The following is a 23,076-nucleotide window of genomic DNA, read 5'->3' as shown; positions in this document are numbered from 1 at the left end:
TACACTTATAATAGGTAACCGTTACTTACGAGTACCTATATTAATAAACTTTCACGCGTGTCACACTTGTTTTTATTGTTCTGATGTTAATAACCATTTAAAGCGTGAAAGAAACAACTAAAATAATGTTAAGTAAGATACATAGATAAAATAGCGTTAAGTCTTTATCTAACTAACCAACCCACTAGCTAACAGACTACGTATCTAACCTTCGGAACTAATACGAAAATACATTTTATAACACTGAGGATTATAGAGTTCGTTGTTTAGGAACTCGTAGCTCAACGTACGACTGAAAATGCGAATATCTAAAAAGCTTAAAAATCAAGGGGTACGTAGGTAGTAAGTTTTTTATGCAGTATACCTAAGTACTGGAGAAAATTACGTTTTCATTTAGTCAAAAGTCAATTTCTTATCTAAATAAATTAATTAATCATATCCAAGTGTAATCCTTACAAATGGTACACCAAACCGTGCCAATGGCTGTCACGCTGAACTTTTGTCTAAACGTTCTCGAACTGAGGAGAGTTAACGTGGTCTATAGCAGTGGAAATGAGACCAAAGGCTTTATTATTCGCAAAACAATAAGCGATATCGCATTGAAGCCGGCGCGGCGCTGTTGGGTATTGTGGTAGTCATTTGTCTGCTAGCTGCTCCTGCGCCGTTATTGTTTTGATTCCAACTTCGGCTAGGGTTAGTAAGTAAATTAAGCCGTAATTTGAATTAAGATTATCGACTGTATGACGTTTGGTGTTAAGTTTATTTGAAGAGCGTGTAATGTTTGATATCACGAAAGCTAACGTCCATATTAGAGCGACGACTCAAAATTCGATTTAGCGATTCTGTAAGCTGTGTACAACCAATCACAAGGTCTAAATATTAGGAATCAACCAATACAACTTTGAGATTCAATCGAGAATTTAACGTTGTTTTATCATTCGGACAATTTTGTAGTAACTTAGATTTTTGGGAAAAAATCGACTTCTTTCACTTCCCCTAAAATCGTTTTCTAGAAAGTTCCATCGGGAATTTCGTTAATTCATAATAAATTACCACACACTCAAAATCCCTGTCACAGTCCCAACTCACGCCGGTTTGTTTTCAAGAATGCACCTCTCGGTAACCGTGTCATGTCAACAGTTGTATTCTCGGAAATTCGTGATCGATTCTTCCTGCTGGATGCGCGTTAGTTCTCTCACAAGGAAATCATTCGGAACAAAAGTCAGTATATTTCTGTGTGGCTCACGGTTAAACATAGTCTCGCCCACGCTGCTCGCGCGCCGAATCTTGCCGCCCGCCCAGTCCCATCTGCTTTCTCACCGCCAGTACACGCCCCAGGTCAGTCAAATTTAAATTAACAAAGTTCCACCTAAGCAACTTCAGCGAATTCTACCTAGTGCTCAAAGCAACTGCTGTGCGACATTCTTGTTTCTTTCACAGTGCGTTAAAACTTAAACCGTCCAAGGAATTTGTGATCACATAATTTACCGGTTAGTGCGTTCAGATATCAAACGGGCGATTATTTATAGCTGTGCTGTTTAAGATTAACTGAGTGCATAATACAATACCTCCTGTCGGGCGGACAAAAACCGGGTTTTCGGTACTAAAAATACCCCCATATCGAATGTTTGCGAAATCTATTTTGAAATTGTTCTGTTCGGCGTACGCGCCGATGTTCGGGAGATAATTCATTGGGAGAAAACAATGGTTAGCGTTGGATTGGCTCGGTCGAGAATCGTATAAGTAAAAAATTTACAAAATATTTGTTGTGTTAAGATATTGAAGTGTCAGTGAGGTAATTTTTTTGAGTCAATTTTTTTATTGAACCTCGATTTGGCTCAACAAGTCCATTGCCAAGAATCATTTCTATCACGTGTAAGTTTACATTTGCGATTACGTCAAGATAATAACGTTGGCCTAGCTGTCTTGTTAGTGGATGATGGAAACCTTCGTCTATTTTCGCGTTTTCTTCCGTATCTCAGTTTTTACTACAGTTTCGATCATGATTACGCGTTTGTTTGCTTTGAACATCGTTTATTTTGTGTCTTTTCTTAGACGTCGTGTGGGTGTGTTGTTATTTATTGTGTAGGATTTCGGTGCTGAAAATGATGTAATAGCAATATTCGAACATTATTTATAAATCTAGTTTATAAACAACTTACCTACTTCCTTAAAAAATATTGACGAATAGGTAATCTTGCTAAAATGTATATTGGAGTCGTATCAAAGATCGAATCGAAATCGATAATGTGGATATCAATACTCATTTCTATCTTTTTGCATTTTTATGTAAGTTTCTCAATACAACTTTTTGTTTGAATCAATACATCAAATAGTGTATTTTTCGGTTTTCATTCGATATTTCTATCATTAATTTGTTTTTATTTATTTTTCTCTGGGTTAAATAACTTAAACAGTAAACGTAGTGGAGTAAACTGATATTTAAGCATTTATTAAGCTAGCAAAATATAAATGACTTGAGTTTTATGAGTTACAAAAAAAATTATGGTGTTATTTTCTATCATACAAAATGAAACAAAATAACCATAAATGAAGTTTATTGATACTCTTTAATTTAATGATCGAAACTAATTCGTTTTGGTACATCATGACGTGAATTAAAAAAAAAATACATCATCCGAACCAAAACTATTTAATTAAAACAAACTAACCTTCGAAAACTATTCGTGTTTTTACACTTTTTTTTTTCAATGAAGACGCGATTTATATTAATAAATTGTACCTTTTGATCGGTGAAATTATATATTTAGACGAATTACAAGACCCGTTATGCACTATGGTTCGTAGTATACCTACATAATTTAAGACCTATCAGATTAATTTAGCTATCTAGACCAATTTAATGCGCTTAATGCACCTGAAATTATAATAACCACTTGACGTTATCTATCAAGTGGTCTGAAACATCTTGAACGTTTCTAGAACTAAAATTTTGCGAGTATGTGGGTAGATGATAAGGCAAACGAAGCTCTATTCAAGTGCATTACCAACGCAAATTCCAAAGCACTTGAATTATTTTGGTACATGAATGTAATCGTAAGAGTGCCTACATATTGATTGATCTCATCTACTCGTAGTCATAGTTTGTTATGAAAGAAGTCTCAAACTATTTATCTACTATTTTTAATCTAGATAATTGTACAATTGTATTTAGGTAGGCACCTATTGCCTTGTAGGTAGTAGTTAATCATTACCTTCCCACACACTACACCGCTGATTCTCAGTAATGATGCCATTTGGTAGGTACTGCCAAATCTCCTATATATGTTAATCCACCCGACCCTGTAATGTAGTTACTACATTTTTAACACAAGGTTATAATGAAATCACTTTCTGATTGTCTTATCATTGATGAAAATATATTAAGGAGGTATTTCATGGCCCAAAAAATTCTGAAAGAGACACGTCTCGTTACTTTTCAAGTACATCGAGCTACGTAAGTAATTTAAACACGTCTTTGACAAAAATCTCTCCTAAATACCTCTATGATACAGTAACTAAATCCAAAGTTGTTTACTCATTTTCTTGTCAATTCGGCATCTTCCTCTAGGCTATGTCCATCTTTGAACGCCTTTTCGGTGACGATTTGAGTCAAACTTCTATAATAGCACCAGCAACTCACCAAATATGACACAATAACGAGTATTTACAGCCCACTAGTCCACTTTTGGACGGACGATTCAAACTTCTATATTAACATCAACAACTCAGTACAACACGGGCGAGTAAATACTCGCACTGCATAAAAAGATGATGAATTTCTTGGCAGTTGCATCTGGAACTGCAGTGAGGTGCATTTACGACATGATTCACTATTAAAATGTAATAAACGATAACATCTAGACAGCCGTCGGCGTGGTAATGATCGTGTGGCTAGTCGAAATGATAGATAGTTGTAAATAAACAAGCAAATTACTGCATGTTCAATCTGTTTGTTTCTATAAACAAATTGTATCTATAAACTATTTACTTGCGCTTGCATTCAAATGGTACTATAATTGAATGTCTTTGAAAACCATATCAGTTTCTAGCTAACATGCTAGTATCTGCCCGCGGCTTCGCCGAAAGACTTTCATATTTTTTTGAATATTAATTTTTTAGAGTATTATTTTAATTTTCAGTCCCTTAATCGAATAACAGCCTTCTTTCGTGCCAGTTTTTGTGCAAAAAGTATCTAATTTATCTTTTTTTCGGGCCTAATTCATAGGTAATATTAATTTAATTTTAAAGGTACTTTACAATTAATCAGTGGTTTACTCCATTTTACGCATCACAATTAGGCTTCCATACCAAACAAACCGACACAGTTACAGCATTTACTGCTTGTAAGTACAGCTGAAGATTGCACTGAACATTACTGCGAACAGAGCGTACATTTTGAATTCAAAATTCCCAGAATAGTTGATGATCAAAGCAGCGCAGACCTCGCGAAGAGCGAAATGCAATGACGTATGTACTCTGCATTCGACATCATATCGGAGGCTGAAGCGAAAAACCTCGTAACTCCAATTTTCTTTTTTTTATACAATTTTATTAGTATTTTATAACACATCCATGTTAAAACTAATGTAAAATGTAGAAGGTTAAAAAATACTGTCAATCCTTTAAAAACGCCTCCACAGTTTAAAATTACTAAAATCCAATCCCCAGTTATGATTTTGATTGCCAAGACACTAGACCCAATAGAAACTCTATTCTACTCTATTCTTTGAGGCTCACCGGTGAGCCGTGTGGCGTCCAACGTGTAGATTTTTTTTTCAGAAAAAATATTGTCTGCGATTTTTTCTAATTTGCAATGATATTTTTATATGTAGGTAGGTATACAATAAATATCAAAGGTGTTGTGATCTATCAACGCACAGCCTTAACCACTGGACGGATCGGGCTGAAATTTGGCATACAGGTAGATGTTATGACGTAGGCATCCGCTAAGAAAGGATTTTACGAAACTCCACCCCTAAGAGGGTAAAACGGGATCCACGCGTACGAAGTCGCGGGCGGCCGCTAGGTTTTAAATAAAATTTGAGAAACCTTCACACAAAACTTTTCATAGTTCAGTCCTAAAATTTGACCTAAATGGAGTTACGAGGTCTGACACCGAGGCCGACGATATTCTCCACGTCATAGTCATATCTGTACTACGAAATACATTCGTAATCATAGTTCACAAGCATGGAATTGCGAATATTAATTTCCAACGAATTGCTGGTTCGGGACAAACCTAATTTATATGGGACTACTCGAACGGGCTTTTGAGTCGCGAATGTAACCGATGATTATGGGAAAACATTATACTGTAGTTCGTAGGTAGATCTTTATGCCAAATAATATGCACTTTTGTAAATACAAAATAGATTGGAATACCAATATTGAATTAAGTACGAGATAAAAAAATACCAACGCGAAAGCTTTAAATAAGTTTAACTGAGTGGACTTTTAGATTAATTTTTACCGCAACTAGTCATTGGTTCCTAAATAATAATACAATACAAGCATCAGGACATTCTGGTTGAGGAAACTTTATTATTAGGTATATCATCATCATCATTTCCAGCCATAGGACGTCCACTGCTGAGCATAGGCCTCCCCCAATGATTTTCATAATATTTATTATCTTAAATAAATCATTAAAATAAACACACAATAAAAAACTGCATATTTATTTGTAAAAATTCGCTTCGTACTACTCTTAGGCTGAGTAGCACCATCTTAATTTAACTTAGACAAAAGTCAAAAATTTGCCCATACAAAAACACCGGCTAACGTTATAGTTACGGTCAAAGTTTGGTGGCGCAACTCAGCCTTAATAATCAGAATGCTGTTTATAAGTAGGATGTACGAGTTAAAAAGTGTTCGTAAAATAAACTTACAACAATTTTCTGACTCTGACAATCAACCCTATCCCCAGGAACCAGAATGAGCCGTATAGGGAGAACCCGGCGCACGCGCGTCTACGACTGCAACTATAACAAGGGCGAGAGCTACTACCGTCCGGTTCTGGACCGGCTCGACGGCAAGGTCGCACCGGCCCGTGAACCGGACCGCGAGCGCATCCGGTCCGACGTTGAGAACCGGATCAACCGAGCGCTGGATGACATCGAGGCGCCGCACGACGAGTTGTACGACTCCAGGGGTGCGCGCGCGCAGCGAGGCAGGCCGTTGTCCTCCGCTTTTGAGGACGACGAGCTCTCTGAAGATGTAAGTGTATTTTTTTTTAAAGATTTTTAGTATTTTGTTACTAAAAGCCGGAAGACGTAGCGTGGGCAGGCCTCTCACAAGGTGGACCGACGATCTGGTGAAGGTCGCGGGAGGTACCTGGATGCGAGCGGCGCAGGACCGGTCTTTGTGGAAATCCTTGGGGAAGGCCTTTGTCCAGCAGTGGACGTCTTTCGGTTGAAACGAACAAACGAACGAATTTGTTATTGAACAAATAACTAATACTCCCGTTATTCCCTCGTACTAAGCTAAATATGCTTGTGTCACACAAGTGAGCTCACCACAATTATAGTCGAACGGCGGCGGGGACCGAACCCGCGTTCCTCGGATCACGAGTCGGCCAGTCGCCATTCGGCTATCGTAGCTTCATTTTAAATTAATACTGAGCTAAACATGGCCTTCAATGATTGGGCAGGGTATTGGAGATTATGCAGAAGATCCTTGCTACTGGCGTTGCAATCATGCAACAGTTGGAATTGTCTTGTAGCGTTTATATGAAGCAGGAATACAAACGGGATGTATAGTTATTTTACTGTCTATAATGCCTAGCGTTTATGTGTAGCAGGAATACAACAGGTGCTTGATTGAATATTGCAAATAATTGTGGAAAATTTTAGTTCTTATGAACTTGACACTCAAGTATGAAACTTTTTCATAATAGGTATACCTACCTTCTCTTTCAATAATGTTTAAATACTAGTATTATCAACTGGGCCTATTCTAAGATTCTAGAGTAGATTATTGTTGATTTGGTGTTTAATTTATCAATATGCATATTGGAGGTGGGCCCAGTGGACCAAAATAAAAGTGGCCCAGGTCGCTGGAAGACTCCGTTTTAGCTACCACAATGACCTACTAGAACTAAATACCACGATCCTTACTTCCATTATTGCTTTGTAGCCCGCGGAATACTCAGGGAGCTCGGGCAACAACAAACTTTGTCTTCATGGGAAAGAAATTCGCAAAATGAAATTCCATTACTATGACCGTAATGACAGAGCTGCAAGGGACTGAGAATCCACCGCTGTTATTAAAAAGCTGTACAAAAAGAATAGAAGATCTAGAATTACTTGGGCTACCATTCATTAGTGCACTCATTTACTCACCGTCTGTCTTTATTTGTTTATTTACTGCTTTGAGAAATACTTTTTATTCGACCGCTGAACTACTCGTACCTCGTCTTGACGTAATGAACTGCAACTGCAAATCAAACATCAAGCTATAAGAAATCTAAATTAGCACTAAGATAGCGATAAACAAACACGTTCTACATCTTAAGATCCTTTACTGGAAATAAAAACAAAGTTTAATGTGATTTTGAAGACAATTTATCGCTTTCAATTTAATCATATTCGCGCAAAATGTTTTCCACGTCACCACATTCGCACGTTCGCAATTATTTTGAGTCAACTCTGCACGTGTCTTATAAAATCAGAAGAATATAAATAGAAAACTAAGATGGGAATGGTAATTATAAATGTAGACCCGTATTGCTAAACGATGCCCGAGACTCGATTCGGACTTGAACATAATTTGTAAGTACTTTGTGATTGAATGAATAGCAATATTCTGACCAAGCACAGCTTAAAGTCAATCTTGAGTTTGAATCTAAATTTAAGTGTCGTTTTATAATACGGTAAAGGAACGTAGCCAATCGCAGTCTCATGTTGCCTCTAAAAATAGTAGCACAGAGACTGAGTAACAAAAATATTATGTTGGTATTGGTAAACAACATTAATTTAATAATAGATGTGTGTAATGAAATAGAACTAATGAATGTTACATGATCTCACGACCCATTATTATTAATAGCGAGAATGATCGCGTGGTATAGGGCTTCTTATTTTTATTATGTGCTTTGTTTGATTTACTTATATGTATTTTGTATGTTCAATAAAACTAGTAACTTACGTACGAAGCCTGAGTTGCACCACTTTATTTAAACCATAACGTTAACATAACCGTTGTTTTGGGTATAGAGTTTGACAGACTTTTGACGTTTGTTAAAGTTAAAGTAAGATTTCTAAATGGATATTTTTGGATTGAACTTGCTTATCTTCTAATCAGGTATGAACTTTTCATCCGTCTTTGAGTAGAAGATGAGTACACTCCAGCTGAAAATCTCAATTCAGAAGGCCTAAGTACCTAGGTACTTAATTAATGGTGTGGTGCTTCCATCTATATGTATGAAATCGCGTTTCTTTTTATATATTTCTTTGCAATAAAGCATGGTCAACCAAAAGAATCAAAATTGTTTTTCTTCATTCCTAAAGTGTTATAATTCTAGATGAAAATAAAACTTACCACAATATTTTAAACTTGTAACAATGTCAAACGCAGTCCAAACTTTTGCGTCACAACGTATAATAAGTTGCATAAACATTATGAAATTCTATTGAAAATTTCATTTCATTCAGAAAAATTGTATTTACTATATCACAGATGACGTGAATGGGACATCTAAAATAAAATACTCGCGTAACGGCGTCCGTGTTCAGTGCTAACCTCTATAAATAAGAAATTCAATAACGTCATGAGAGTATAGAATAGATGTAGGTTTGGCCTTTAGAAAATTTACAATTTAGAAACGATTAGATTTCACTATCTTTTCGCTACATTCCCTTAAAATATATTATACTACTTAGCTTTCCGCCCGCGACTTCGCCCGCGTGGAATTTTGTCTGTCACAGAAAAACTTTATCGCGCGCGTCCCTGTTTCAAAAACCGGGATAAAAACTATCCTATGTCCTTTCCCGGGACTCAAACTATCTCTATGCCAAATTTCATCAAAATCGGTTCAGTTGTTTAGGCGTGAAAGCGAGACAGACAAACAGAGTTACTTTCGCATTTATAATATTAGTATAGATTGGATCAGCTGTAACAAGTCGAAGTCAACAAAGAAAGTTATTGTCATCTACAGTCACTGAAAGCCTAACTTTGAAACTTTTGCAGTGTTTAAAATTGCAAGACACACTTTTACTTAAAAGAACAGCAAGTTTAATTCCGAGAAAACCTATAAAATAAAGTAGTTCTAAAAACCTGTAAATAATTTTATATATTTTTTCATGGTCGTCTTTTTAGACGCATTTTTTTATTTTTTTGAACATTCCATTTCAGCTAATGGTAAAATAAATAGTAAATACCTATTGCATTACTGGGATCTCCTAATATTTGTTTTAAACAATAGGCATGTTTGTTTTTGCCTTTTGATTTTGATTGCAATATGCGCGCCAATCAATGCGGCCATATTGCATTCCGGAATATTCCCCTTTAGCCTTCAGCCATGTTAAACATTTGCCCGCCGCTCCCGCTGAATGGACTAAATAAATAACTCGGTTCACTGAATTATTGTCAGATTCCAATGTAGATTATTTAATAACGCCTATCATAATAATGAAACCGCTTTGCAAACAAAGCATTGAAGCTATGTATTAACGTGTTTATTAAGTAAATGAAATATTAAATGAACAATTAAAAAGTTTTAAGGAAAACCATTTAAGGTAGCCTTTCGAAGTGAGCGTCTATAGCGTCAGTCAGTGGCGCCGCGACTGTGACGCCAATGTAAGTGAGATGTATGAAATTCTAGGGAACGTCATTCGAACGCAGCGACACTGTCACGGCTACACTACCTTAAAGTTAAAGACGCTGCGTCTGTGACGCTTAGTTCGAAAGGCTACCTTTAGAGTTATGGGTACCAGTATTTTTTCATAATGCCATAATCTGTTATGTCTCCAAATTGTGATGATTTGAAAATAGTCAAAAATCAGTTTTACCTAGATGCAACAATGACAATAAGATGATTACAAGGCACTTGATATTTTAAGGATTAATCAAATAATCAGATTTTTAATACTAGGTGTTATTAATAAATCTCAATATACTTACCTACCTTTTCAGGCTCAGTTGCACCACTTAACTTTAACCGTAGTTATAACGATGACAGCTTTTTTTGTATGGAGTTTGATTTTCAAAATTTGTTACGGTTAAAGTAAGATGGTGCAACTCAGCCTTAGTTTTCTTCCTCAAACTATTTATTAAACTAAATTCAATACCCACGTATGATTTCCTCTAGACTCAACAACATAGATTCACCAATCTATAGGTATCCACGTCATCATCATCATCATTTCAAGCACAGGACGTCCACTGCTGAACATAGGCCTCCCCCAATGACTTCCACATCGCGCGGTTGGTAGCGGCCTGCATCCAGCGCCTTCCTGCTACTTTTATCAGGTCATCGGTCCTTGTGGGTGGATGTCCCACGCTAATACATATCCACGTAACTCTCGCCTAAGCTGAATAATTACCATGGCAGCCAGTGTTGCCAGCTGCAAACCCTTTCGTGTAATTAAAACTTTTATGTTTGTACCAGTACCATTTGTTGATCTAGATAGGCTTAAGATTCGTAGGATTCTAAGTCAACTACCTAGGTTGAAAAGTTTAATCTGATTTAATAATTATTTTTTATCATCAGAACAAAGTAGTTTTCAAATAGAAGAGTCTTCTAGTACCTAGGCCAGAATCTCGAACAAACAGAGTTTAGGAATCTATCATGCATTTTTGTGACACCTACAAATTAATCTTCGTAAGTCCACAAATAGTTCTGAAACCAACTCGCTAGTATTATTTTAATTAAAAATTTCATAAATTAAAATACAGCAGTACTTTTTTTGAAGACCAAATTGTTAATATGAGAGGCAAGTAAAAAAATTTACAGCATGAGAGACAACAAAAAAATGGGTGAGTGCAAATAACAGTAGATCCTGTGTAAATAGTGGTATGGCAACACTGATGGCAGCCGACAAAATTTTATCCACACATAACATGCATCCATGAACCGTGCGCGATCAAACCTAACTTAATAAAGGGCTGCACTTTAGTAATATTGAACACGAATTCCACGTTCCTTTGACGGTGATTTCAGCGAGTCCAGTAAAATACACAAAAGGTCTGGTTTTTCATGTTATTTAGTGTTGGACGTGTTTTGGGCAGTAATTAATTTCCATTGGAGAAAAATAATTCACTTACCTACAATCGACCCTGACTGTACATTTTGGTTGCAAGAGTTCATTTGAGACCGAGATTTGGCCCTTTTATGAACGTAAATATAAAGAAATAAAAGTAGGCTCCTAGACTCGTTCGTTTCAGTAAATAATTGACGTCCACTGCTGGACAAAGGCCTCCCCCAAGGATTTCCACAACCAGCGGCCCTGCGAAGCCCGCATCCAGACTCCTAGATTGCATGGCGTGCCTTTTATTGTGCGGTCAATAACCGCTTGGTTCTGGATAAAAGTATTAAAAGTAACCCATAGGGGATTTTTTATTATGTATCCTTATCTATTGGGCCCCACCAGCACTTTGGAGACAAACATAATGAAACGCCGGAACAAACTCATCTATTACAACTATCTACTTATATGCAAGTTACTTTAGTGTTCCATCATCCGTATTCATTCAATTAAGTGCATGCTTTATAAGATCGCCTAAATTGAGCCCTATCTTTTGTTTATTTCTTTCTTTTCTTTTATTGTTTTGTGTTAGTATCTATCTACGTATTATCACAGAATAATAATAAGTTATTATGTCCAAATACAGAGGGTCTCAAACAAGAAATCATATCTCGTTCTGCTTGCGGTCTAGCCCCCTCTAACGTAGCTCGACAAAGCCACCCTATAGCTATGCAAGGACCTGCCTCATTAGATGTCTGTTTCTGAGAGATGCTTCTAACATTGTAAATAGAATAGTTTAATAGAAAGAATACGAGCAACTGACATACGAGTTGAGTTATCTTAGACTGCTTTTTAAAATATACTTACATGGCGTGTTCGTTTTAGATGGATTAAGTAAATTTACTTGATAAATCAAAACGTATTACTTCTTATACGAAAACCGTTTAGAAACACTGTTATTTAAATTAACAAAGAACTTTTTTAGGTACATAAAAATTAAATTCGAGTTGATGAAACTGTTTGTTTTATCTGATATTTTCAATACTCGCGACTTCGTACACGTGGATCCCGTTTTACTCCCTTAGGGGTTTAATTTTGCAAATTCCCCAAAGTCCTAATGAGCATCTACGTTCTAAAAGGAAGTCCCATGCAAAATTTGAGACTCCTAGCACTTGTAGTTTCTGAGATTTCGTGATGAGTGGGTCAGTCAGTCAGGCAATCAGTGACCTTTCGCTTTTATAAATAGATGAGAACATAACATGCCATTTTAGAGTTAATAACAGAGCATTTTGATATAACTCACACAAGTTTCTCGGAAGCGACGCCGGCGATGCAGCCGCTCTACTTACGAGTCCTTTAGTTACCTTTGAGACCTCCAATTATTTGTATCCCCTTGAATCAGCCTCGAACTATGCTCGGAGGAGCTTCAATCATTTCGCTGCCTTTGCCATGGATACGCTTGATGTATGTGTTACGGGAAAAGCTTGAACCGTCCGTTATAATTATGTCTTGGTTTCCGAAAAATTCATTTTGTAATCGAAAAAATGAAGTCTTAGCAGTCATTTACTTTTTGCAATAAGGCTTTTTAAAAGCGCTCAAATATCCTTAATGGTTGTCGTTTCAGTGGGAGCTGGTAGTTAAAGGCTTTTCGTTGTGTTTGTTACTGTATTTCATGTAGAGAACCCAATAAATTAATAAAATATACTATTCGCACTCAAATACAAGGCCTCACATACGAGTGAACATTGACTCACGCACGCGTATTCTTGTGTATGATGAAAGAAAATAAAGAAAATGGTGTACTAAATACTGTGCAGTCTGCAGTATTTAACTGCCTAAATAATAATAAAAACACAGAATGTACTTTTTTAAGTTGCGCCAAGACACTGAGAGGTAAATAAGTAGTTAATGTTATTCATGATAATTCATGCTAAATCATGTATTTCCTCCGCCATTTTCCGCAGTTTGGCACCTCACGTCACATCATTTTACCGAAGTCAGCCCTATAGCTTCGGCGCAGTGCCGATCACTGACGTTTGTCAACAAAATGGTGCTTGACTCTTGAGACAGGCTAAATTACAACATATTGTTAATGACATTGAGCATACATTTTTTTTAATACCTTCGCGAAGTAAAACTTCTGTACGTAGCACTTGTTATTATTCTGTGATTATACATTTCATAGGGACAGACAGATACTAATGTTTATCTTGTTGGAACATATTTTAGCCTGACTGGAAACTCCATAGTATAGGTATATACCTTGGTCCGGTGTTTTAAAGTGACATACGACTGTTCTACGCAAATGCAATGACTGAATGCTCTTTCTGTGATTAGTATTGGATCTACAAAGCATCTAAGGCTGAGTTGCACCACCTAACTTTAACGGTAATTACGACGATAACCGGTGCTTTTTGTATGGAGTTTGACAGCTTTTTGACGTTTGTGAAAGTTAAAGTAAGTTGGTGCAACCCACCCTTATGTTGTTTGTTACTTACTTTTTGAAAAATCATTTTAAAAAGGATAGGACACCACATTAAGTAGATGGAGCCTAGGGAAAATCTTGTTAAGGTCGAGTTTTTTACATTGACAAGCTTTTCATTTTAAGTTTTTTCAATTTATGAACATAATATCCACGACCTCTCGCTTGCCGGGCGAATGCTCTTCCATCTAAGCTATCCATCAATCATCCATCCATCCTGGGTTCGAGTCCCGCCTTAGGCAGTTCGATTTTTTCAAGTTATTTACAATTTAGTTCGAAAATCGACTCTTAACGCTAAGAAATTTTAATAACTATAATATCCACATAACATTATTTTCTATAACTCTAACATTGATTATGGTCAATGAAACGTGAATGAAATATATTAAAATCATTATTTTTAACCAGTTTCAATTGTAATCAAACTAGTTAAAATTAATTAAAACCTTTAATTTGAACCATAATTGAATTTCAGTGTATCCAGTTCCCTTATTTTAATATAACTTCCAAAATTTTGTGGTATCGTCCAATGTTTCAAACGAAACAGTGTGTGTGGTTTAATTATGATATTTCTACGTAACTTCAATTTAAATGTGAAATAGTCAATTTGTTTTTCCATAAATGTGGCTTGAATAAATTAATTATTGAACCGTAATTACAAAATGGCAATATTAATAACCGTAGTTTTGTTTGGAAGTATTGATTGCGCCACGGATACACTAGGGCAGGGGTTCTCAATCATTTTCACCATTTTTTCACGGCGCCCTACCCTTTGAAAAAGATACAGTAAAAGGACGGGCGGGTCAAGACGTTTGAGGGGTAGGGTATCAACGGTTTTCAGACACCAACAATGCGACGTAAAGGATTGACTCACGGCGCCCCTCTTTGCTCTCTACGGCGCACCAAGGTGCCGCAGCACACACTTTGGGAACCCCTGCACCAGGGGACAAATGTCCCGGGCGGTGCAACTCAGATTCTACGTGTTGCAGCAACGGTTTCTGTGTTTCGCGCAACATTTTATGTGACCTGGACCATTAGAGTCATACTTGCTGTATGAGACATACATACATTTCATGTGATGTCTGCTGCTCTGACTTTCATTTTTAAGGGTATTTAAAGTTCCTCTATATATGTACGGGTTCAACGTTTCAACGTAAAGAGTATAACCCCCTTACTAATAAAAAGTTACACAGTTGTTGATCACTGTTTTAAAATGACATTTACATACTAAACGTCACTTTAAAACAGTGATCACCGAGTGTGTAAGTTTTATTAGTAAGGGGGTAAATCTTTTCTATAAATTGTATTATGACTCTATCCTCGGTACCTAACACATGCTTAACTCTTATACTAGTATATGGTTAGAGTACATTATCCTTTATTCCATTAATGTGTTGTGTGTTATTCGGGTTAGTAGGTCTAGTAAGAAGTAAATTAAATTCATTATAACCATTAACCCTTCGGCGCACGTGGCGGTCGCGTGCGAGTCCCTCGGCGGCGCGTGCGCATTTGAACGCGAATGTTACATTACCATAGCTAATATGTTACAGTCGTCAAAATTAACATGTTTTCGCGGATTTAATGGAGCGTAGAGTCATAAATAGGGTACTAAATGTTGGGGCTAATTTTGCAAAGCAATTTGTATCGAGTTTCAACGCCTGTATGATTGATGTAACGCACAACTTACGAATCTACTTTAAAAAAATAATACAAACCCGTGATTCGTTTAAATATTACAATTTAACTAACAGCAAGCCTACTGAAACTTGAGTTAGAACCGTGTTTTGATCTACGTCAAAATACTGGCTTTTAACTGTACAAAACGTAAAATTCAGTTAACAGAATCAGATGCAAACGACAATACAAGTCAATTTTCATACCGGCTTTTCATTACTTTTTTTTTACTTTTGCATAAACACATTTTGTACCTAACCGTTTTAACTGCTAATATAACGTTCATCTGTATATTAATAACCGTATTAAATGTAAATAAAGACCAAATGCCCGATTGCTGACGTCAGCAGATTATTTCTAGACGGATTCTGGAATTAATAATCCGTTTCTGGAAATTGTTATGGCAATAAAACGATTCACAATCCTCAAAGCTTCTTTTGTCCTGGGATTATACAACGTTACTCAGAGAAGCGATTTTCTTTCCATAAAGAAGCAAATCCACGCTACAGACTAGTTTAGGCCACATCTACGCTAATAAGAAAGTAAACTTGTCTGCTTGTGGCGTTACCATAACGAAATCATTGAATTTTGGTAATTTTTGGTATAGATAAAGTACAAAGATAACATTATAAATAACGGGCTAAGGCCCCTCGCCCACGGCGAATTTTTTGTAGCGATGCAGTAGTGATTCTGTAGCGCGTTCGCATCGATACAGTCGTGATGCTGTACCGCGTTACTAGCGCGTTGGATTCACTTCTGCAGTGCGTTGCAAATGCTACTAACGCGCGTTAGTAGCGATGCCGTCGCTCGTTTACGAAACGCGCCACAGCATCACTACAAAAAGTCGCCGTGGGTGAGGGGTCTAAGATTTGTCACTTAATAAATCTACTGGAGGTATAATCACAAGCAGAGCGCATATTCGTTTTAAGTTAGCGATGAGAAATTGCAAAATAAAAGTAAGAAAAAAGCTATATTAGACTTTCTGTAACATTAAATCCACACAGACAAAGCAACGGGCCGAATATAGTTAATAATAAGTGATTAATCGGCTTACAGCATTACCATTATCGTAATTAATATTAAACGTCCATTTTGCCACATTAATTACTCAGAACCTAGATAGAGGAGGCTTCATTCTAGAACTTTACCTGACGATTTCAAGGTAAATTTAACTTCAAAAGGAGATAAATATTAGTTAATTTAATATAATTCCATAATATCGAATTATACTTTGCTTTTTGTAATAATGCATTTATAAATAAATCTAGTCTGGTGCTTACAGATTTTGCTAATTCCACATTGCATCGTAAAATATTTTCAGAGATGTTGTTTTTCTCACATACGTTTTCCTAGTTAAATCATTCGTTAGTACTTCGCGTAAGCTATCATAGAACTAAAAAATGGCGATATTGAGTTATAACACACAATATTAAAAACGTGCATTTTATAACATCACAAAACATCGTAATTTAATTATTTGTCAGGAAGCCAGTATTGACAGTTAAAAATGGTCCGAAATGCTTCAAATTTTCTTTTTTCGCTTCTGTAAAATTGATAAAAATCAGTTGCGTCTTTGCGTTATTCGACCCACGATACAAAGCATTAAAGCAGTAAAAACATAGTGACGTTCTACCTTTGCTGTGCTCAAAAACCTAATTTAATTATAACTTTCTTTGATGTCTGCGAATGTGCAATATCGGACGAAAAATTTGACGTGCTTTTGTATAACAACCCTTCCCCGAACGGGCAATTAGCGTCAGAATGTAGAGGCAGCACATCAAGTTCAACACTGTAGCTTCATAAACAGTTGGAATAAGTGCGATTTTGCAACAAAAAACCGGCCAAGTGCGAGTCGGGCTCGCACACCGAGGGTTCCGCCGTACAAACGTAGCGGTTTACAATTTATGACGTATTAAATCAAATTACTTACTTGATTCCGTTGCGAGTAGTGGCGAATTTCAAAATATGCGGTATGATTATTTTTTATTTATTTATTTTTCCTATATTTGCATTATAGGTAGGTACCTACCTCAGCGTTTTGAATTTTTGCGTTGATTTAGAATTTCTCACAGTTTAGAGGCAATTAGATTTAAGAAGTGTTTGATATGAATTTCAACTTTAATATCTCTACGCGTTCATGTGAAAAAGGGTAGGTAGTAAGTTTATAATTATTAAAAAAATATTTTATGTCATGTAAGCAAAAATAATATTTTAAATTTTATATAACTTCAAATTTATCATTTTCGCAATTTTTCCTTTATCTGTACTATATAACGTTGCTTCGTGCCGAATTTCAAGATTCTGAGTTCACAGGAAGTACCTTGTAGGTTTTGATTCCCTAGCGTGTGACGGAAATTCGTCTAAGGTGTCGGTATAAACTGCTGTATCTTTTGATCGCGTTAACTTAGAAGTTTGATTTTTTTACTTCTTAAAGGGACAATAGATCTAGGTATTTGGTATAAATTTCAATTTGATACCTTTATTCGTTCGTGAGAAATAAGGTAGTAAGTTTAATTTTATTAAAATATTTTTATTATATTATATAACTAAAAAAATGAAATTTTCGCAATTTTTCCTATATTTGCATTATATGACAATGCTTTATGCCAAATTTCAAGATTCTGAGTTTACGAGAAGTATCCTGTAGGTTTTGATTCCTTTGCGAGTGTCGAAAATTTGTTGAAAATATCGACATAATCGGCTGTATCTTTTGATTGGCTTGGCTTAGAAGTTTGATATTTTCACAGCTTAAAGGGACAATAGACCTGAGTATTTCATGTGAATTTCAGCTTGATACGTTCACGCGTTCTTGAGATAAAGGGTCTTGACAGACGGACGGACGGACAACAAAGTGATCCTATAAGGGTTCCGTTTTTTCCTTATGAGGTACGGAACCCTAAAAATGTAAAGGCTGATGTGCTGTCGACTGTACAAAAATCTGGCCAAGTGCGAGTCAGACTCGCTTTTCGAAGGTTGGTTCCGTACAAACTTGAAGGTATTTAAATAGTTTTTCCTGAAAGTAAGGTATTCAAGCAAACAAAGACAAATAATCGCGTTTGTTGCATGGGGGATTTTTGGTATAGCGGTATTTTGGTATTACTGTGAAAATTTCAACTGCCTAGGTAGAAGGAAAGAAAAAATGATCATTTGATACTAAAGATGAAAGACAGACAGACGGACAGTGACTTCGGCTGGTTTGCACCATCTTACTCTAACTTTAACAAACGTCAAAAGTCTGTCAAACTCCATACAGAAAACACATTGTTGTAGTCACAGTTAAAATAAGGTGATGCAAATCAGCCTCAGTAATAGGGTCCCTATTTGGGTTTTCTCTATTTGGTTACAGAACCCCAAAACCATGGCACCGGGGACGCCCTACCGAGTTATTTGTTTTTCTAGATTCGGACCAAATCATGACTGGCACAATCTGACAACCCTCGCTTTGAGCCCCGATTTTAATTTCAGATCGAAATGAAAGAGAACCCTTTTAATTATCCTACCGAAGGTTACAGACTGAGCTAAATATTTAGTGCATCCAGATTGAAATTCCACAGCTTTGCTTTATATGTTAGTTTGCACAAACGCTTGTGTTTTAATTTCGTCAGTTCATTATAGTGTGAAAAGTTTATGAATGCCTTTGCTGCTGTTACTGCTTAAAACAGTAATTTTATTATGCATTATTTTCTGCCTAATTCACACACTTTTAACCTGTAGGCTGGCTTTTGTATTGCTCTACTCGTATAAAACAAAAGAGTGTATTCTAACATTAAACGCTAAAATAAGTTTCACTCCAGGAGAAGTAATAATAGGAGACTAGTATTTTTATTGGTATAAAATGTTAAAACTTGGAAGTTTACTTAAAATAACGTGGGACCTCCACCCACAAGGTGGGTTAAAAAAAATCCTTTAGGTACCAGAGTTGAATTCTACATAAACCACTTTAAGTAATAGTTCAATCGCAAAATCCAATACTAAATAGGCAAACGGCAAACAGCTAAATAGGCAAACTATTCAGTAGTTTCTTGAACTAATAGTTCACACTGCAACCAAATCCGAGTTCCGAACTGAAACTATAAATCAAATCATGAAGAAGTTAATAGTCTCGATGAGGCGTTCGAAGACAGATCACTGCCTTGGGCGTAAGTCCACTAATTGCAGGGTCAGTACATATTGTGTATAACTCCCTAGGCTCTGGATTACTTATTAAAATAGGTATCTAAATTAAAAATTGTAATAATTTCCGGGAAAATCCTAAAAACAGCCCTTTTTCCACGCGGACGAAGCCGCGGGTGAACCCGCAGGCGGAAAGTTAGTATAATTATAAAATTAAGCATTGATACTAGATATTTACTTTTGGAAAACGTAAGCGAATAAAAATACTATCGGTAAAAGTAAAGACTCTTTTATCCCTTATCGCAACTCAGTCATAAATTCCGAGAAATTCCAGAATTGCATGAGCTTACTTTCATTAGGCAGAATTCCCTACAGAACCAAACTATTTGTAAGGCATCAATCAAAGGAATTCGGAAAACCACTAACGCACAAGTAAAGTTTCACATCGGAAACTTGCCGACATCAAAAGTATAAAGTTCTGAAATAAAATAAAACTAACATGTACAATTTCCATCGGTTTCGTGGTTTCGCAAAATCGCCGTCTCGGCCCTACTTCGTGGAAGAAGCGCTCAAGCCCGATCCGAATGCTAAAATTGAAAAGCAACCGTAGTAAAAAGAGCTACAGTCGTAAATTAAACGAAAATCCCTAACAAGCAGTTAAAATTAACTATCTAACCCAAGGCACCGTTACCCACATACATGTCGCCCGTTGTGAGCTTACCCGTCAGACAGAAATAGCTTGGAACTCCCAACCACTGAGTTGATAGGGATGCCAATCTGTTTGACAAGGTACTCGAATGGAATCGAAATAGATTCTCTATGGTGAACGTACTTAATCAAAATGGGATATGGCCAGGTATTGAATAGCTCACCGCAAGCTATCTTGCCGGCGCTGTATTTCTACCTAGACTAAAATATGAATTCATATTCGCATTTCACATTCTAGGTATACGATCTCATAATAGATTGCAAATTAGATTGTTGCATTTTAAGAAACTTAAAATTTAACTTAATTGAATTCTTTGTTAATTTCAGATCACAGAGTCGCTGAAGCGCCTACGAGCTGGAAAGAAATCATCCCGTTTCGCAGAAGACATCGACTTCGAGAATGCCGTGTCCAACATCGAGAACCGTATGAGGATCTCCGACAAAATTTTGGAGAGCGTGGGAATTGGCTCGTCCGAAGTCAGTGGGGCGAGGAAAGCTCTGCAAGAGAACGAGGAGAGGACCGAGAAGCGTATCGCCCGCCGGCTGAACGAAGAAAACTCGCTGACAAAGTGGACAGCGCTGAACAGTGACGAAAGCGCTGCAGCACAGCGGGCGAAGGTGAGCAGGGCGCGCTTGAGCGACCTTGAAGACGAGATGTCAGAACTCAATGAGAGGACCGCTGCCAGAGAAAAGAGGGCTGCACGTCTCCGAGCCCTGGTCGCCGACAGTGACTCCGTCGACACCTCTGTTGCCGCTTCCAAAATCACCATCAGAGCAGAGAGGGAAAAGAAACAAGTCACTTTCTAAATCTCATATTCGGTAACGCTTCAAACACTCTCTGCTCTCTAAGATCGAAATTTTAGAGTCGTTGAGGATAGATAAATTTGCTAGAATATACTCCTGCATTTGTCATTGTCACGGCTTCACTTTCACTTGCATTGCTTTATTTTAATAGTATGATTCTGAAATATTTAATATTATAAAAGTGTAACTGAGAGTGCTGCCTTGCATAATGACCGAGCCGATGTCTATTTTATACTTGTTGTGTAGAATACAGTGCTGCGTATCGCCCTTTTTTTATTTGTCTGTTGAATAAAGAACAAAAGATAGAGCGTTTGATTATTTTTGCTCGAAAAATCTTTTGATAAGGGTTTGACGAGTCGACAGATTTATAGGGACGTAAGTATGGATATGTTGTATTAAAATACTGATGAAGGAATGATAAGGCTTTGATGCAAATCGAAATCATTACAAGCACTAAATAAAGATATCCTACTTACCTAAGTATAAGTCCGCAGGACATGAGTAAAGAAGTTTCTTCCGATGTTCCTCCTATGGTGAAATTCTGGTATTATCAGGCCTGTTCATCTCCGCGAGTTTATATCGAAAACAAAACACGCACGATGGCCCACCTACAGGATACTATTCGACAAGGCCTCACATACGAGCGAACATTGACTCACGCACGCGTATTCTTGTGTATGATGGAATAAAATAAAGAAAATGGTGTACTAAATACTCTGCAGTATTTAACTGCCTAAATAATAATAAAAACACAGAATGTACTTTTTTAAGTTGCCTCAAGACACTGAGAGGTAAATAAGTAGTTAATATTATTCATGATAATTCATGCTAAATCATGTATTTCCTCCGCCATTTTCCGCAGTTTGGCACCTCACGTCACATCATTTTACCGAAGTCAGCCCTATAGCTTCGGCGCAGTGCCGATCACTGACGTTTGTCAACAAAATGGTGCTTGACTCTTGAGACAGGCTAAATTACACCATATTGTTAATAACATTGAGCATACATTTTTTAAAATAGCTTCGCGAAGTAAAACTTCTGTACGTAGTACTTATTATTATTCTGTGGTATTATTATGAAATGGATAAAATTAATAGGTATTCAATTTCTGATGATTTTTGTTTGGCCTGAGACAATGTTATTATAAATCGTAATTGAGGTTCCATCCACAAAGTTCTTAAGTAAATTACTGAAACCTTTGAGTATAGCCTCGGCCTCATGTAGACATTGAACTTAATTGATTTTTGTTTTTGTGTTCTATAAAAAAACTAGCTGACCCGGCGAACTTTGTTCCGCCTTAATGGCAATAAATAAACAGACTTTTTTTTTAATTTCGAACGGGATAAAAAGTATCCTATGTCCTTCTCCTGGTTCTAAACTACCTCCCTGACAATTTTCAGCTAAATCGGTTCAGCCGTTCTTGAGTTATAAGTGGTGTAACTAACACGACTTTCTTTTATATATACATAGATATATGTATTTTATCCCAAAAACCGTCTTTCACAATAGCGGCATTTTATTAAGGTTTTGCAAAAGCCAAAAGTATTTAATACTGCTATTTTCGTTCGTTCGTCGTTTTCGTTTGCATTCAGTCGCTGCTTTGGAAGCAATCAAGCTGCTGCGAGAATGTTGCTGCGATTTTATGTATAGTCCTCACAACTCATGAAGGCGAGTGAGCTTTTACTTGTGTGTGTACTTGTACATGCACATAACAATAGTGTAATTTCTATCAAAACTTGAAAAACGAACAGTAGCGAGCCACCACACATGTAAAGCTCACTCGCCTTCGTGAATTGCAACAACTACATATACTTACGAGTAAGTATGTTGCCGTGTGGACAGCTGAATAACCTACCTATATAAGTCTTTAAGCCTTACAAATGCCATAAACCACATAAAAAGAAACGTGAAACAAATTAGTTACTATTTTTAGGACTAACGAAAAATATTTTCATTATAATCTTAGCAAAAGAGACTCGTGTAACGGATTGGTAATTTGGGAGGTACACTCAATTACGTTTAATTATCTATCTATAAACATAAAAGCGAAAGGTCACTCACTTACCACGAAATCTCAGAAACTACATAAATAAAAAAATAAATACAAAC

General features: G+C 36.6%; 1 protein-coding gene across 1 annotated transcript; it reads left to right on the top strand.

The window, feature by feature from the left end:
* Positions 1-1,225: 1,225 nt before the first annotated feature.
* On the top strand, positions 1,226-21,272 carry LOC135087146 (uncharacterized). The gene is made up of 3 exons (XM_063981984.1): positions 1,226-1,338; positions 5,930-6,219; positions 20,491-21,272. Exons 2-3 carry the CDS (start codon positions 5,938-5,940, stop codon positions 20,968-20,970), a joined length of 762 nt encoding a protein of 253 aa, XP_063838054.1. The 5' UTR covers positions 1,226-1,338; positions 5,930-5,937; the 3' UTR covers positions 20,971-21,272.
* Positions 21,273-23,076: the final 1,804 nt, after the last annotated feature.

Source organism: Ostrinia nubilalis, chromosome Z (genome assembly GCF_963855985.1).
Source record: "Ostrinia nubilalis chromosome Z, ilOstNubi1.1, whole genome shotgun sequence".
Taxonomy (NCBI): Eukaryota; Metazoa; Arthropoda; class Insecta; order Lepidoptera; family Crambidae; genus Ostrinia; species Ostrinia nubilalis.
Note: the sequence above shows the minus strand (reverse complement) of the source record. Positions and strands in the feature narration are given on the sequence as shown.